The sequence below is a fragment of the Teleopsis dalmanni genome, chromosome X (genome assembly GCF_002237135.1).
Source record: "Teleopsis dalmanni isolate 2A chromosome X, ASM223713v2, whole genome shotgun sequence".
Classification (NCBI taxonomy): domain Eukaryota; kingdom Metazoa; phylum Arthropoda; class Insecta; order Diptera; family Diopsidae; genus Teleopsis; species Teleopsis dalmanni.
This window is the reverse complement of record NC_051848.1, coordinates 356568-372497: the sequence shown is the minus strand read 5'-3', so window position 1 is coordinate 372497 and position 15930 is coordinate 356568. Positions and strand designations below refer to the sequence as shown.

The 15930-nt window shown below is 32.2% G+C and overlaps 1 protein-coding gene across 1 annotated transcript in view; it reads right to left on the bottom strand.

Moving 5' to 3' along the window:
• LOC119687235 overlaps positions 1–5336 on the bottom strand; it is a 6776-nt gene extending 1440 nt beyond the window's left edge. The window contains exon 1 of the mRNA XM_038101492.1: positions 5214–5336. Coding sequence (XP_037957420.1) covers positions 5214–5336 — 123 coding nt within the window. The remainder of the gene's footprint in view (positions 1–5213) is intronic.
• Positions 5337–15930: the final 10594 nt, after the last annotated feature.

Genomic DNA, 15930 nt, shown 5'->3' with positions numbered 1-15930 from the left:
GTTTGTGCAGCCTTGGCTTCTTGTGGATAAACACGATTAGTCATCGCTTCTAATTTGACAGGCACGAGTTCTAAGCCTGGCACTTGCAGTCCAAACAAATTATATACGGACTATAAACTAATTAAATAAAAAATTCGATTATTCCCAAAGACCACTGATGAAGAGTACTTGGCAATACTCGAAACAGCGTTGTATGGTCAGCCAAATTTCAATAAAGTTAAAAATAAATTTTTGTGTTTGTCCTTTATTTCTTTCTTTGTTATTCGAAAACCCTTCTAAAAATTTAATAAAGCTTCTTTGTCACTATACAAAGTAAGTCTAGCTTTACAGCAACACTAATACTTTATTCAAATATTATAAATAATATTATTATAAATTAATTTAATATATAAATATAGTCAAACTTCCATAACTCGATCTTCTATAACTCGAATTTTCTATAACACGAACTAAAAAGAGTGCAATAGGGTTGTAGAGAGCAAACTCTTTCATATGTTGCTTCTTTGTGGAAATGCATAAAATTGGTATTTCTTCCACCGAATACGACCTCTAAATTGCAACCACTTCATCAAGGAATAATGCAAAATTTAAAGAGCGACTGGTCGGGTTCATTGTATTACCATTGTCGACGTTGTCTACCAATGAAACTCTTTTTGCAAAAAACTGACGGTAACCTCCATAACAGATTTTCGCACACAAACCTACTTCCGAGTAGAAAAGTAAAGCTTATACCATTACTCAATATTTTATTTTGATTCAGAATCATAATGGTATGCCCAAGCTTTATTGATAGTAATAAAATAGTCAGCAAAATATGCTCTAAATGTTACTGACTAATTTATTCGAATGGTTGTATGTTCATTATATTGGGTGTATAACTTAAAGTTTATTGGATTTTCGAAGAGAATGCATTACTTTTGTACTAAACGTCCTTTTACAACGACAGTTACAACATTTTATATTCCTGTCATTGCACTTTAAAATTTGTTATTATTATTGAAATCAATTTTTCTGAAGAAACAGATTTATCGTACACATTGTAACGAACCTTTCTGGCTGGGGTTTTGCTCGCCGGATTCCAGGTCCAGTCCTACAATAAATTTATTTGATAGGAGCAGTGGAAAGTTTGAATACCCGGTGGACGGTGACGTTGGTGCAATGATGTGTTTATCTTCCTCGGTGAAGTTAGTTGGTTTGGTGTAGAAATGTTAATTTCCAACGCCCCTGACAATGTGTTTTGAAGAAATGTGAATTTCTTCTCTATGCAATGGATTTGGCGTAGAAATGTTAATTTCAACGCCCCTGACAATATGTTTGAAGAAATGTGAATTTCTTCTCTGTTCAATGAATTTGGCGTAGAAATGTTAATTTCAACGCCCCTGACAATGTGTTTTGAAGAAATGTGATTTCTTCTCTATGCAATGGATTTGGCGTAGAAATGTTAATTTCAACGCCCCTGACAATATGTTTGAAGAAATGTGAATTTCTTCTCTGTTCAATGAATTTCAACGCCCCTGACAATTTGTTTTGAAGAAATGTGAATTTCTTCTCTCTGCGATGGATTTGGTATGGGTGATAATACTCATGTGCAATTATCACCTTACCGAGTAATTTATTAACGAAAATTTGATTTCGTTATGAATAAATAAGTAATAGAAATTTATATTTCTATTACTACTAACGAAATGTTAATTTCGTTAGTAATAATTATTTTAATAGAAATGTGTATTTCTATTAAATAAAATACCAATGGGAATCGAGATGTAAATTTCGATTCTTGATGTTCCAGCACGTATATTATGGAGCGACCTGTGCTTTAGCTCGATACCTTGCTGAATGTCTGTCTTGTGCTTTTGCTTCGCCTTTTATATCCGCGAGGTGCGAAGCAAACAGTAGATTTGTTCTTGTAATTACAACGGTGTGTTGTTTAAAAGTTTTATTATTGTTTTGATGTTTTATTTTATTATTATATTTTTTTTTTGTATTATTATATTTTTGTGTTGTAAAATTTACGAACGTAAATTTTATGTTACAACATTTCTCATTTCGGTATCAATTTTCACCATGTTTAAACCTTTAATTACAAGAAAATTGATCACTGTACGATATTCATATTTGCCTTTCAAACGAAGGTTGAATTTACTTATCGAAGTGAGATTTTGACTATGTCCTAAAAAAGAAGGATTTATTGTTTTTATATGTATAACTTTGAAGTTTTAGTTACTCTTTTTAAGAATAGATGGCGCTATGTCAACTTAATTATAAATTCAACATTTATAATTTTGTTTTATCTTATTTTTTTAATGCGTTTATTTAACAAATACAAATTTGTGTCTTTTTTCTAAAAATAGGAACAGTAAATTCTACCAATGTTGTCCATCGCTGTTTTTTTTCTTAAAAAAGTGTTGTGGATTGTTACATTCACTAGTTCACATCATTCAAAAACGTTACTATTATTTTTGGCATTCTGCAGTATGTCCAAAGCGGTTATATCATTTCGTCTATATCTTTCTCTAAGAAAGAGGGTTTTAACCGGTCTACCCATATATTATAGTCCTTACCTTCGATGTATATGGTGAAAATACGACCGCTTATTCTTTTTTTAACGTCATACGACCTCATATTAGGGAGTTCTAATGGTTTCTTCACATGATCGCCTCGAAGAAATCTATGTTCTTGTGTTTGAACATCGACTTTTGACCATGATGCATTGCTGGTTGCGGACGAACTTGTCTTATATACACACGGAATTTTAATAAAAATTGTTCTGTGTTCCCATGTGAATCAATATCGCTGAAGAATTTACCTGATACACGAAGAGTGGTGCCGTAAATCATTTCTGCGGCCGATGACTTAATATCAGCTTTGTAGGAAATCCTAAATCCAAGCATTACAGTTGGTAATAATTCGGTCCATGTTTGTTGTTGGTTACACATTAATGATGCCTTTAAAGAACGATGCCAACGTTCTATCATGCCATTCGAAGCCGAAGTGAATTCAAACAATTCACTCTCGAATTGAGCTCCTTGATCTGTAGTGATTTTCTGAGGCGCACCAAACCTGAAGATGTACACAGACATATGTACAGGCTGACATATCTTTCATTTGTACCACTTCTGGCCAGCGCTTAAATCTATCTATCATTGTTAAGCAATACTGGTATCCTCTCAGTTCAAGAAGAACGATTATGTCAATATGTACGTGACCAAAACGGCTGTCGACTTCTTTAAATTGCATCCGATTTAACTGGTTGTGACGTTGAATTTTCGCTCGTTAGCAACCTTGACACGAACGTACCCATATTAGCATATCTTTGTTAATCGATGGCCAGACTTATCCTTAATTTATTTGATTTAGAGAAGACTTAATACCTGGATGTTGCATATAAAGCAAAAACACAAATTTTGTGTTTACATCCAAAGGAAAATGGTTAGTGTTGTTGATAAAGTTTATCCCCAAGGAAATAATTAATAATAGTAAATTTTTTGTTGTGATGACGTCGGTGTTTATTATACTCAATAATAAACAATCAATCTTCCTTCAGAAATAGCTAGTTTATTTACCACCATATGTTGTGTTTCAGTTTTTTAATTTTAAGCTGTATTCTCTGCACTTTAATGCAACAGCGTCTAAAAGATTCTGTAAGCCATCTGAATGAATTGACAATAAGCACTGTATTATCGGCCTACCTTAAATTATTTATAAGTACCCCGTTAATCATAATTTCATTTGTCGCACCGTGTAGTGCTTCTTTGAAAATAGCCTCCGAGTATATTTTGAACAGTAATGGTGACAGAATATACCCTTGGCCAATTCCGCGTTTTATTTCTACTTCCTGCGTGAAGTAACTATCAATGCAAACATTTGCGTACTGTTTCCAGTATAAGTTTGCTATTATTCGGATATCACGTTATACGTGACTGTTATAGTCACGTCAACGTTCTATTAGAATTCTTAGTCCATACAAGGCTTTTCTAGTACCAAGCCCTTTGCGAAAACCAAACTGAGTATCACTCATTTGTTCCTCGAGTTTTGGATAAATTTAATTATGTATAATTCGATGGAATACCTTTAACATATTAACATAGCTTGATGTGTCCATCAAGCTGACTGTTCTAAAATCTACACATGTTTTTGTGTAGCTTTCTTTGGAATCGTAATACACCTAGTTTGAAGCCAATAATTTGGTATCTGACCTCCATTACAAATTTTATTAAAAAATCTTAAATAGGTTTTCTCGAACAGTAGTGAACTACAACAACAATTTTTTTTTTATATTATTTTAATTAATTAAATTTTTGACTGACCATACAACTGTTTCGAGTATTGCCAAATATCCATCATCAGTGATCTTGGAAATAATTCTTGTATTTAATTATTCGTAAATAATTATTTTTTAGATTGCAAGTACCAGGATTCGAACTCGGGTCCTGCCAAATGTGAAGCTCAGAATCAGCGTACCTTAACCAACTAATCCAAAGCCTTACTTGACTTTTTTTGTTCGCATATTTTTCTGGAGTTTCGTTACTTTTGCTATGAAAGTTTTTATTAACAATTTTACTTGCTGTGTTTATATAAGAACGAAATCATAAACCAGCTGTAGAATAATTGAATTATTTAATTAATTACATTTTTATTTTTAATTGATAAATTTTATTACTATTCTTTTCGTAGGAGCATTATTTAAAAATCTCGTTAAATTTTGTACGCCATTATTTTTGAATTACTTCATCAATTCTGTTGGTATTTGGTCAGACCCTACAGTTTTTCCTATTTTTGCACCATTAATTGCTTTTTGAACTTCATCCAAGTATATATGTGGACCTGAATCAGCTCTAAGATCGGGTATCACAGATGATCATTTGCTCGCAAATAGAGTTTGGATATAGCATTCCCACATGCGAAGTGTTTCGTCTTTTTCTGTTAGGTATTTATTCGTTATCTATAAGTGTGCTTCTCTTTCTTCTATTAGATGCCGTTATACTTCTAATTTTCTTGTGTAAATTATATAAATCGTATCTCCTTTGATACCCCTCTATCTCCTAACATTTCTTTTTGTAAGGATCTTCTTTTGCTTTTCTGATAAGAAGACGTATAGATCTGTGTATATCCTTATATTTGCGAGTATATTTATTTTTATACCGACTTCTTCCGTCCATTAAAGCCAGGATTTCATCTGTCATCCAAACTTGATTCCTTCTAGGTCTATTTACGCGCATTTCATTGTTTGTTACTTCCAGTATTGTGTTTTTAATTGTCATAGATATTTCCTCAATGGACATGTCATCGGGTTCCAAATTTAATAACTTCGTTTCAAGTTCATTTTCAACTCCCATCTTTAAACCTGGGCTTTTTAATTTTTGTACATTGAGTTTACTCCTCGGTTGAGCTGAGCTTGTCGCTTTGAATTTAATGTTGATTTTAACAGCTAGCAAGTTTTGATCAGAGGGAACATCCGCACCGGAGAAGGTTTTTGCGAATTTTATTGACTTCTTACATCTTTCACTTATTGTTATAAAATCAATTTGGTTACGAATGACCCTGTGTACTGTATCGGCTGGTGGCTTTCAGGTATAAAATCTTCGTTGTGGCATGTATGGAATGTATTAAAAATAATCAACTTATTACATCTACAGACTTCAGCCAAACGATCTTTCATTTATTTCGCATAGGCCAAATTTGCCTATATTTCAATTTCTTCATCAGGAGTATTACATGTGGGTGCGTAAACTTTAATTATATTTAAATTTACTGGCCACCCCTTCATTTGCGCTATTATTATACGAGTGGAATAATACACGGCATTTGTAACCATATTTTTAAGTTCCTTTTGATATAACAACTGCAACACCATGTTTGTTTCTTCTTCTATCGTCGCCACTGTAGTACACATCATAATTATCTATAGTTGAGCTTCTGTGGCTGTTTATATGGATACCACTGCGCTATCTGCTGATGCGTGTATAATCATACCAGTTGTCTCAACCTCTGCCTATACATGACACTGAGAAATCAGCTGCCATTCCCCAGCACCATCTGTAACGTTTTATCGATACTACCTTCGGAAAGCTTACAGTGAGGGTTTTTTACGAAGTTTACCATCTCCTGGCTGTTTGGTCCGCGAGAAGTATTTTATTTCCCTCCTACCACCCATTACTAGGTGGCTTTCGCTATCCTCGAGATAAACGAGTTATAAGCTATTTTTTTAGTTTATCATACTTACCTGTGGCTGGCGCGTTATTAGCCATATCTACTTGTCTTAGTGAAGCATCCAAAGCTGTGGATGCGAAATTTCGTGGCAATGCAACAACCCATCAATTTGAGTGCACCACAGTTCTGGATCAGTTGTCATGAACTGTGGCAGCTTTAGAATCGTGAATTCCACTACGACTATTGTTGACTCCTTACTGCTAACTGTACTTGTTTTTTCTTCGTTTTGCCTATTCTCATTGTCTTCTTTTTCTATTTGCGACATTTTGAAAATTTGCTTGTAGGGGTGCTGCTCTGACGCTCTTATACTGTGCTTGTTGTGAAATTCTTTATGCTCTGTTTTAAACAAGTTCATTTTATTATTTTTTTTTGTTGCTATGAACAAAATTTAGAAACATTAATTAATTTATTTTATTTTTTAAACCACGTCGAGGTCACCATTTATAAATTCAACATTTATAATTTTATTTTACAAATTTGTGCTTTTTTTTTAAAGCAGGAACAGCTGACTCCGCCAATGTTGTCGATCGCTGTTTTTTTCTTAAAAAAGTGTTGTAGATCGCTATATAATAAACACCTAATTAGAAATCCTATATATTTTTAAATATGTTTTAAAGCGATAAGTCTTTTGTTTTAAATTTTGTTTGATTTACCTGCAATCACATATATATTACCTGTAAATTAAATAGATACATTTTTCACATCCACTACTCTTTTCATTTTGCACAAATAGAACATCATTTTTTTACAATCACATCATAACCTTCGAACCTTCAACTTTTAAGAAATCTTTTATAAACTGTAAAATGAGCTCAGGATAACGCACACATATACTGCATGTGTGCTTATGTACTTAAAAGCCTGATATTCAGCAACTAAAATTGCAAAATTATAGCTGCCGTAGTCATAAGTTTTAGTTATTGTTCATTACAGCAGGTCTACTGTATCAAAAGCCTAAAAAGCAGCAGTAACTCGTACGCAATATGGCATGCATTCAATGCAGTCAGTCGCTGTAATTTCGGTCATTCCCATGAATTTACGCTTTTCAGCTGTTTGGAAGTTAAAGTGTCAGCTACTCAATTACTTACTCATAATCAGTGTCATCAACAGGAACATTCAGAGCGCTGTAAAGTAGCAGCACATGTCTTATGAATTTTTTTTCTTTCTGCGTTCTTTCTATGTTTTATGTATGTCTTCAGCCAGTCAACTGTGGGACGTTTCAAGCCACACTTGAACCATGTCGGTGGCGGCATGTGCGCTTTTAATTAATAAATCAACGGCACATGTACTCCAACACCACTGCAACCACACATCATATGTGACTCGTTATGTGACAAAGTAACCGCCCAGCGGGAATCGATTCCCTCAGCGCTGAATGGTAATGCCTAGCGCTGATTATTCAAAGGAAACTCCTAATTACTTTAACACGTGCATGTCATTGCAGGCAAGCGCTGAATCGTTCGATTACCTTTTCAAATTTGTAATGCAACATATCAGCGCTGATATGTTCGCTTACTTTTTCGAATTTGTAATGCAACATATCAGCGCTGACATGTTAGCTTACCTTTTCGAATTTGTAATGCAACATATCAGCGCTGACATGTTCGCTTACCTTTTAAATTTTACCTATGCTATTGATTTTTAAATAAAATACTATAAATTTTTTTGGATAAATTATATTTTATATTTATGTTTTATACAATTAAAATATTAATATTTACATAAAAAAATATAACATACTTATATATATGAATATTTTTCTGGAAATTGTTACTAAAACCTTGAAGAGATTTCCAGACTCGACTCGATCACTTGTTCCGGCTTACCATCTGTACTTAAAGCATCTGTAAATACAAAAGTATGTTATTGTATACGCTAAAGTTAATTATGTACAATATACTATACCAAAAAGTGCTGCTGTCACATTCTCTAACGCTCTTAAGGACTTCTTGCCTTGGGTACCATTCTCCAAAATTCCAGGAAATTTTTCGCGTAATTGGTTGTTTTTTAATAACGCGTCTCATTGATGCAGTCTATAAATAACGTTATAGATGAAAAGAAATGTATGAATTAGTAAAATTGTTACATGTGAATATATTAATAAGTTGAAACTGAAAGTAAGAAACATATATAATTTAACTTACAACTACTTCAACGGCAGTGATTTCTTCATTAAATTGAATTAAATCCTCCTCAGTTCGAATTGTAAAATTTTCCAATTGAAACAGCTGACTACATGACTACAGCTGATTACCCCTTGCTTTAGAATGACTGCATTCGCAGCACATTGGTCAATTAATCGTTCTTGACGCAGTAGCATCTACATAATACAAAACAAAAATTTCAATTATCATTTTAAATATATTTACTTCATTTTGCATATACTTACAGTGAGTTTATGTGAAATTACAAATTATATTTTATTTATATTTTTGTTTTTTATTTGATTTTAAGAATTAAAAATTGTTCACTGTTCGCACTTCACTAAAATTAAAAGCAGACTAAATGTATACAATGTAGGCAAAACAAGAAATTCTTAACTCATGCTTTTCTTCTTTATTCTTTTATAATTTCAACCCCGAAATTGCCTATGTCGAACACAAATGTCGAAAACAAAGAAAAATAAAAACGAAGAGCTATTACCTCCTCGCTTACTTTTTCAGCGCTGGCATAATGGTGCCGCTGGGTTGCTTCATGAGCAGTGTGTGGAGTAAGTGGCAAACGCCACCAGCATTTTTAATGGCTTTAGATCAAGTCAGATCGCGCCCTGCAGACAAATTGACTGGACTAACGCTTTTTCCTTTTTTTAACACTTTTTTTTTGTTTTATTGTCTCCTCATTTTTATTGTTACATTTTTTATTTTTTTTTCTAAATTTTTTGCTACTTAAATTAGTCTTATTTTTTGAGCTGATTTTGTCACTGCTGTCTTTAATTTCTATCAACGCATCTTGAGTTTTAATTTTAGACTCTGACCACAGCAGCAAATTTATAGAACTCGTACCAGCGATAACGATCTTGTCAGCAGCGTACGATTTTGTAGCGAACGTCTGAAAATGTAAAATAAAATATATTTCAGCTTGTCTTAATTATTAGTAAATTTTTATTATCATTTTGATGTTAGTTTTATGTTATTTTAATGATATATTCGTTATATATACACCCTACAATTTTCTTAAAATGTTAATAAAAATAAGTGTCTAATTTAATATTTGCTTATAAATGGACTTCTTGAATTCCAATGATAAACATAGTTACAAAATAAGACAACTTCAAATTTTTTAAACCTAATGTCTTTCTTTGTTCTACAAAGATTAAGCAAAACTTAATATTTATACAATACAAACAATTTGTATTAGCGCTGACAGAACTATTATTTTTGTGCTTAAAAACCTCACTACATTAGCGACACACGCACACAAGGCAGAAATTATCAATGGAGACAAATGCAGAGCGGTGGGAATATCTCTTATATTTATGTTTTGTTTTGGCATCAACACGGCTAAGTTGCTTGGAGGCCCCAAAGTTTCAGAAGTGCGTAAGCGATCTAGAAATTTAACTTTGTGCAATTCTTAGATTTAAAAACGGTGTACACATTTTACATTATGCCTGCATACTATAGATTCACATACAGGTTTTATTCCACCTAAAGTCACCAAGAAACAATAGTTTACGACTACGTATATGTGTAGTTAAACAAAATTAGACAAGCAAAATTAACCTGAAAACATATACATGCATCTGCTATACAATCGGTACAAAATTATATTGAAATTGAAACACTATTCCTTCACCCAAATTGTCGTTCAAAAAACAGTAAAAAATTTTGTTTTATTTCTACTAGGTTAAAAGTTGCTTCATTAATCTATATTTGAATATTATGCCCTAACAAAAAGTTCAAAACAAATAAAATCACAGATATATTGTACTTTAAGGCTTTCAGCGTCCAACAGAATAATTCTGCATATTAATTTTGTTTAAAATCAGATTAAATTATAGAAATAACTTTCATTGATTATTCTCTGGATTTCTAGTGTTATAAAGCGATTTCAGTTTTTAGTTATAATTCATATAAAGAGTGCTAGGCTAAATATAAGAGCCGGTGGTTTGTAATATTACTTATATTGCTTTTAAATAAAGATTTGTGATAATAATTTTTTCTTTCAGAGTAGTAAAAAAAATACTGGCAACTTACGACAGAAAACATGAGAAGCAGCAATAACGCTCTTAAAATCTTCAGAATTAGGTTTTAAGTCTTAAGTTTCACTGCAGCCAAATATAAAAATCAGTCTATTGTGAATGTTCACCGAAAATACGTTGCAAAATTTCAATCATCCGTTAATATTATATGGACAGAAATAACAACAAATTGCAATATATCAAAACAATAAGATAAAAAATGCTTACCATTAATCTTTTATTTTTTTTTATATTCCATATTATGCACACCACAATAAAAAAATATGTCAAAAAAAAACATGCAATATATTTTAAAAGTGATGCCAATTCGTTTCAAACAGACTTGTTGTTTTCTTTACAACTCTAAAATAAAAAAATTACAACTAATAATAATTTTGTTTTTTAATATATTCCAATGCATTCTAGTACTCTATGACCAGCTTGAAATTATAATTAATTATTATTTGTAGTCAGTTTTCTCGCTGAAGAATAATTCTCAGCATTAGTGTTCATATTTTTATCAAGTGTGCGCGCAAAAAAAATCACTCCGTAACTTTCGGTGTTTTGTAAGTGAAAAACGCAAAAAGTGAAAATAATCTTATCAAAACAAATCGAGACATTGACTCTAAAACAAAACTTAAAACAAAAAATAATACGAGTAATTACCGAATATTAAATAAAAAAATTATATGTTATTATATTATATGTTTCTGTAAAATAGAGAATTTTTGATTTGTTTTTTGAATTTGTTTATTTACCTCTTAAACAAATACATTTGCAAACAGTTGTATAGCGACGATAAACAAAATAAAGTACCTGATAGTAATGCTGCTACTGTTTTAGGCAGACCTACACCTCGCCCTCCTCCTATAATGGTATCGCATGTTGACAATTATAGAGAGATAAACTAAGCAATGGAGTCTATAAAGTCAACAAAAACAAAAATTCTTCCCAACACCAAACGATCATGGTATTCTTAAGAAAATAAGCAACTAAGACCGATTAAAGTCATTATAAAAAATTTGCATCATACGTGGGACTCAGAGTCAGTAGTCGCTGACCTAAAAAATCAGGGCTTAAATGCAATTTCATCAGTAAATAAACTTAAGTGGAAAACTAAAAAACTGTAAACATGTTTTTAGTTTCGTTCGACGCGTCTGAAGACGTAAACAAAATCTATAAAACATCAAATATCTTAAATACGACAGTGGCTGTAGAACCAGTTAAACAATTGAACATTTTGTGGGAATGTAAAAACTGCCAGGGTTTTACACACACAAAAATCTATTGCGGTAAACAACCTAGATGTGTAAAATATGCTGGAAAGCATGCTACATCTGATTGTGACAAACCACCAACAATGCAACCAAAATGCTGTAATTGCGGAGAAAATCATCCAGCAAGCTATCGGGGATGTGTGGTAACAAAAGAGCTGCAAAAGTTACGAGATAAGAAGACAAGCTCGGTTAAAAGAATCCAAAAGCATCCAACCAATAGCGGAACGCATGAAAGTGACATTCAGGAGTGTAAAACATATGGAGTTCACAGAGTCCTGTCTAAAAACAGAAGCCAAAATGCAATTCTATATATATATATATATATATATATATATATATATATATATATATACAATTAACTAAATCTAATTAACTACATCTAGAAACACAAATCCGAAATCTGAAAATGCAATCCTTATGGAAATCTTGGAGAAATTAAATAAGCAAGAAGAATTCAACAAGCTGATTGAAAAGCGTCTAAAAATGCTCTCTAAAAAGCCACACGAAGGTTAAAGCTATAAGGATAAAGTTATGGACCGCTAACGGCCTCCTAAAGCACAAAGATGAGCTTAAACTTTTGCTCCATACTAAAAATATTGATATTTGCCTCATAGCCGAAACTCATTTTACTAGATCGTCTTACATAAATTTCAAAAACTATTCAACTTACTATTCAGTACATCCGGATATTTGTGCACGAGGAGGTAGTGCAATTATACTCCGGAACAACATTAAGCATCACCAAGGAATCCAGTTAACAGCTCCTGAATTCCAGATAGTTGAAATCGAAGCTGATCACCAACCCTTACCGATAGCGACTTTATATAGCCCTCCGCAGCATAATACCTTGTGATCAAAAAAGAACGAGAATTTTAATTTTTGAATTCCCGCGCTTATCCAATCGATAAATTTTTTTTATTTTCACGCTGGCAACACTATTATACACATTCTGTCAATGTTTAACACATATCGTACGATTAGTTATTATTTGACATCTATACAAAGAAGTCGAAAAATTTTCGTTGGCGATTTTTATAATGGATCAAAATTTAAAACAACGTGCGTGCACCAAATTTTGTGCTGCAAATGGATTCAAGTGTGCCGAAACGTTGAAAATGTTAAAAAAGGCATTTGGTGATTTGTGTGTGTCGCAACCACGAGTACACAAATGGTTTAAAAGGTTCAAAGACGGTAGTACAAGCTTGGACCATGATGAGATCTCTGGCCGCCCAACAACATCTGTTACTGAAAAAAACATTGAATCGGCGAAGCAGATCATGATGGAAAATCGTTGTGAACCGATTAAGGAGATTGCAGTGTTGTTGGGCATCTCATATGGATCGGCCGAACACATTTTAACTGATGTTTTGAATTTGAAACGCGTCGCTTCTTGACTGGTGCCAAAAAAGCTGAATTTCATTCAAAAAAAGCGTCATTGTGATGTGGCTAAAGAGATGATTTTCAACGCAGATACTGACCCCACTTTCATCGAACGCATCATAACTAATAATGAGACATGGGTCTATGAATTTGACAAGCCCACCAAACAGCAATCGACCGAATGGTGCTTCGAAGGAGAGCCGAAATCGAAAAGAGAACAAAGAGAAAAGAGAAGATTTATGGAAGGAAACTCATGGATTTCACACCACGATAATGCACCGACTCACACAGCGTTGATTGTGTCGCAGTTTTTGGTCAAAAACTCCACCAATATCATCAACCAAGCACCGTTATCTTCAGATATGACCCCGTGTGACTTTTTCCTCTTCCCCCGCCCCCAACTCAAATTGCCATTGCGAGGACCATAGACGCATTTTGAGACCATAAAGGCCATAAAAGAGAATTCGCTGCGTGAACTAAAGGCCAAATCTTCGGCGGCCTATAAAACTTGTATGGAAAATTGGATCAGGGCCCTGTTGCACCAACACTTTGCAAAAGTTATGAGTGACTTTTTTTTGCAAAGTAAAAGTGAAACGCGTTGCACCATTGAGTAAAAATATTATAGAGTCACAATGACTCAATTTTTAAATTTTCAGCAACAGGCACGGGAGGGCGGAGTGAAGATATTTCTTCTTTCTGCGCTGCTGCTAGATCGGCTGCGCTTGTGCTTGTTCTTTCTAAAAATTTTACTATAAATGAATGAAGGACAAAAATGAAAACAAAAAACAGATTTGCTTGTTTACGAAGGCAGGCAGTACAAGAAAAGAGTCAAATTAGTTTTTGGTGTAATTATTTGTTTTTGCAATTAATGCTTGGCACCAGCAAGCAGCACGTAAAAATTGCATGCATTTAATATCACTTCATAATGCAAATAAGACAATCATCCCTACTTGTTTGGAAGTTTACTGACCTACATATATATATGTATTTTATAAACATATGTACTTTTATTTGAAAGAATATGAATATTTTTTCATCTTAACATATTTTAGGAACATTTGAAGCAAATGAAACCAATTTCAATTTTTTTGTTTAATCAGGTATAATAAAATAATTGTATGTAATTGACCGTGTGCGAGTTCGAGTAATTGATGGTAAATTGAGGAAAATTATAAATTATGTCCGTATGGCAGCGAATGTTGGTGTTTACCAGAATTTCGAGTATGGTAAATTAGGTAAATTTGATATTACCATTGGGAACATTTTATAAGATGTATAATAAAAAAATAAATAAATTTGAAAACTTTTAACATAAGTGCATTGCAAAAAAACTCTAAGAAATTTCTGTTTACTTTACCATAATTTACCGAGTTGGTTTATTGGGGCCCGCAGACTTCATCGAATTGAATTGCTGCACTTTATTCTGCTTAAATTACTTCGTAAGCAATTCCTTTGAATGGTAGAGAAAGTGAAATCGACTAAGGCATAAATTGTTATATGATCTTATATTAAAAATTTGCCCTAATACAGGCTTAATAACATTTATTTATAATTTATTTATTACCATAACTACTTACTTTATTTATTTATTTTGTTCAAAATACATAGTTTAAGTGAATTAATTTTAAGATAGTTATTAATAAACATGTGTTAATAAATATGTATAAAAACGTAAATATTAATATTCATTACGTAGAAACTTTTGCTATTTTTTATGGTTATTCACGGGATATTGATCAATTTATAATTTTTTGTGTTAATATACATTAATATTTTAAACAAAGCAATTTATACATATAAACAATAAAAAATAATGTATCATATATACATATATCTAATAACGGCAAGAACTAACAAATGTGTTCTCTTATTGGTGGTGGTATTCCTCTATTGCTGAGCGTTGTTTGTTGTCGTTTTGTCATTGGGCCTTTTTGTGGTAGGATTTTAGGCAGGTTTAGGAGTATTTTCGGAAAATCTTCTGCAGGTTGTTTCCTTTCTTCTTTTTTACCATTCTATTTTCCAATTATTTATGTGTGATAATATATTTCTTTATCATTTATATGCAAAAAATCTTTTTGTCGAAAATACTAATGTATATTAATATAAAAAACTAAAGTTCTTCAAATTCTTGAGGACGAAATAGAGAAATAGAGAACAAATAATAAAAAAAACTTTGAAATAGTAAAAAAAATAGTAAAAAAATTTCAATTTTCTATATTATTTTTTTTAAACAAAATTTCTTCGTTAACATGGACTAGGCCTCCTGGGGACACCATGTAAAAAAAAACGTGCGATGCATTATACCTCAAAGGTGGTCTGGAAATTAGTACGCAACTAGAAACATGAAAATTGTCACTTCTATTTAATTAACGATAACCTTTCATGTATGTCGATCTAGTAACTATAAATGATTATGCAGTTAATTAAATAAATCTCCATTTCTCGGCAATTATTCGCTTGCAAAAGCTAATAGTCGATACACTTGTACCCCTTGTACTGATGTTCCGTTTATACTTATTCAGTATCTTTTAAGCGCATATATATGTAAAATAGCGTTAACTATTCAAACTGCCATATAAACTGAAGGTTTAATCTTAAATCGATTTCTATATAATTTTATTGTAATACATTTGGCAAAGCTAAATCATACTATTTTTAAAAAATGTTTTACGAATTATTGGTAATTATTTTATATACATATGTGTTCTTATGATTGTATTACTTCTTAAGATTTAATATAAATATTATGTAAATGCGATAAAATTGGAAATCCATACTTAATAACGATTAATTACGAAAACAATTATAACTCTTTCTTCAAATGCCATCATAATGAAAAATTGTTTCAATGCTGCAAATAAAATTTTGATATCTCTTGCCGCCGAA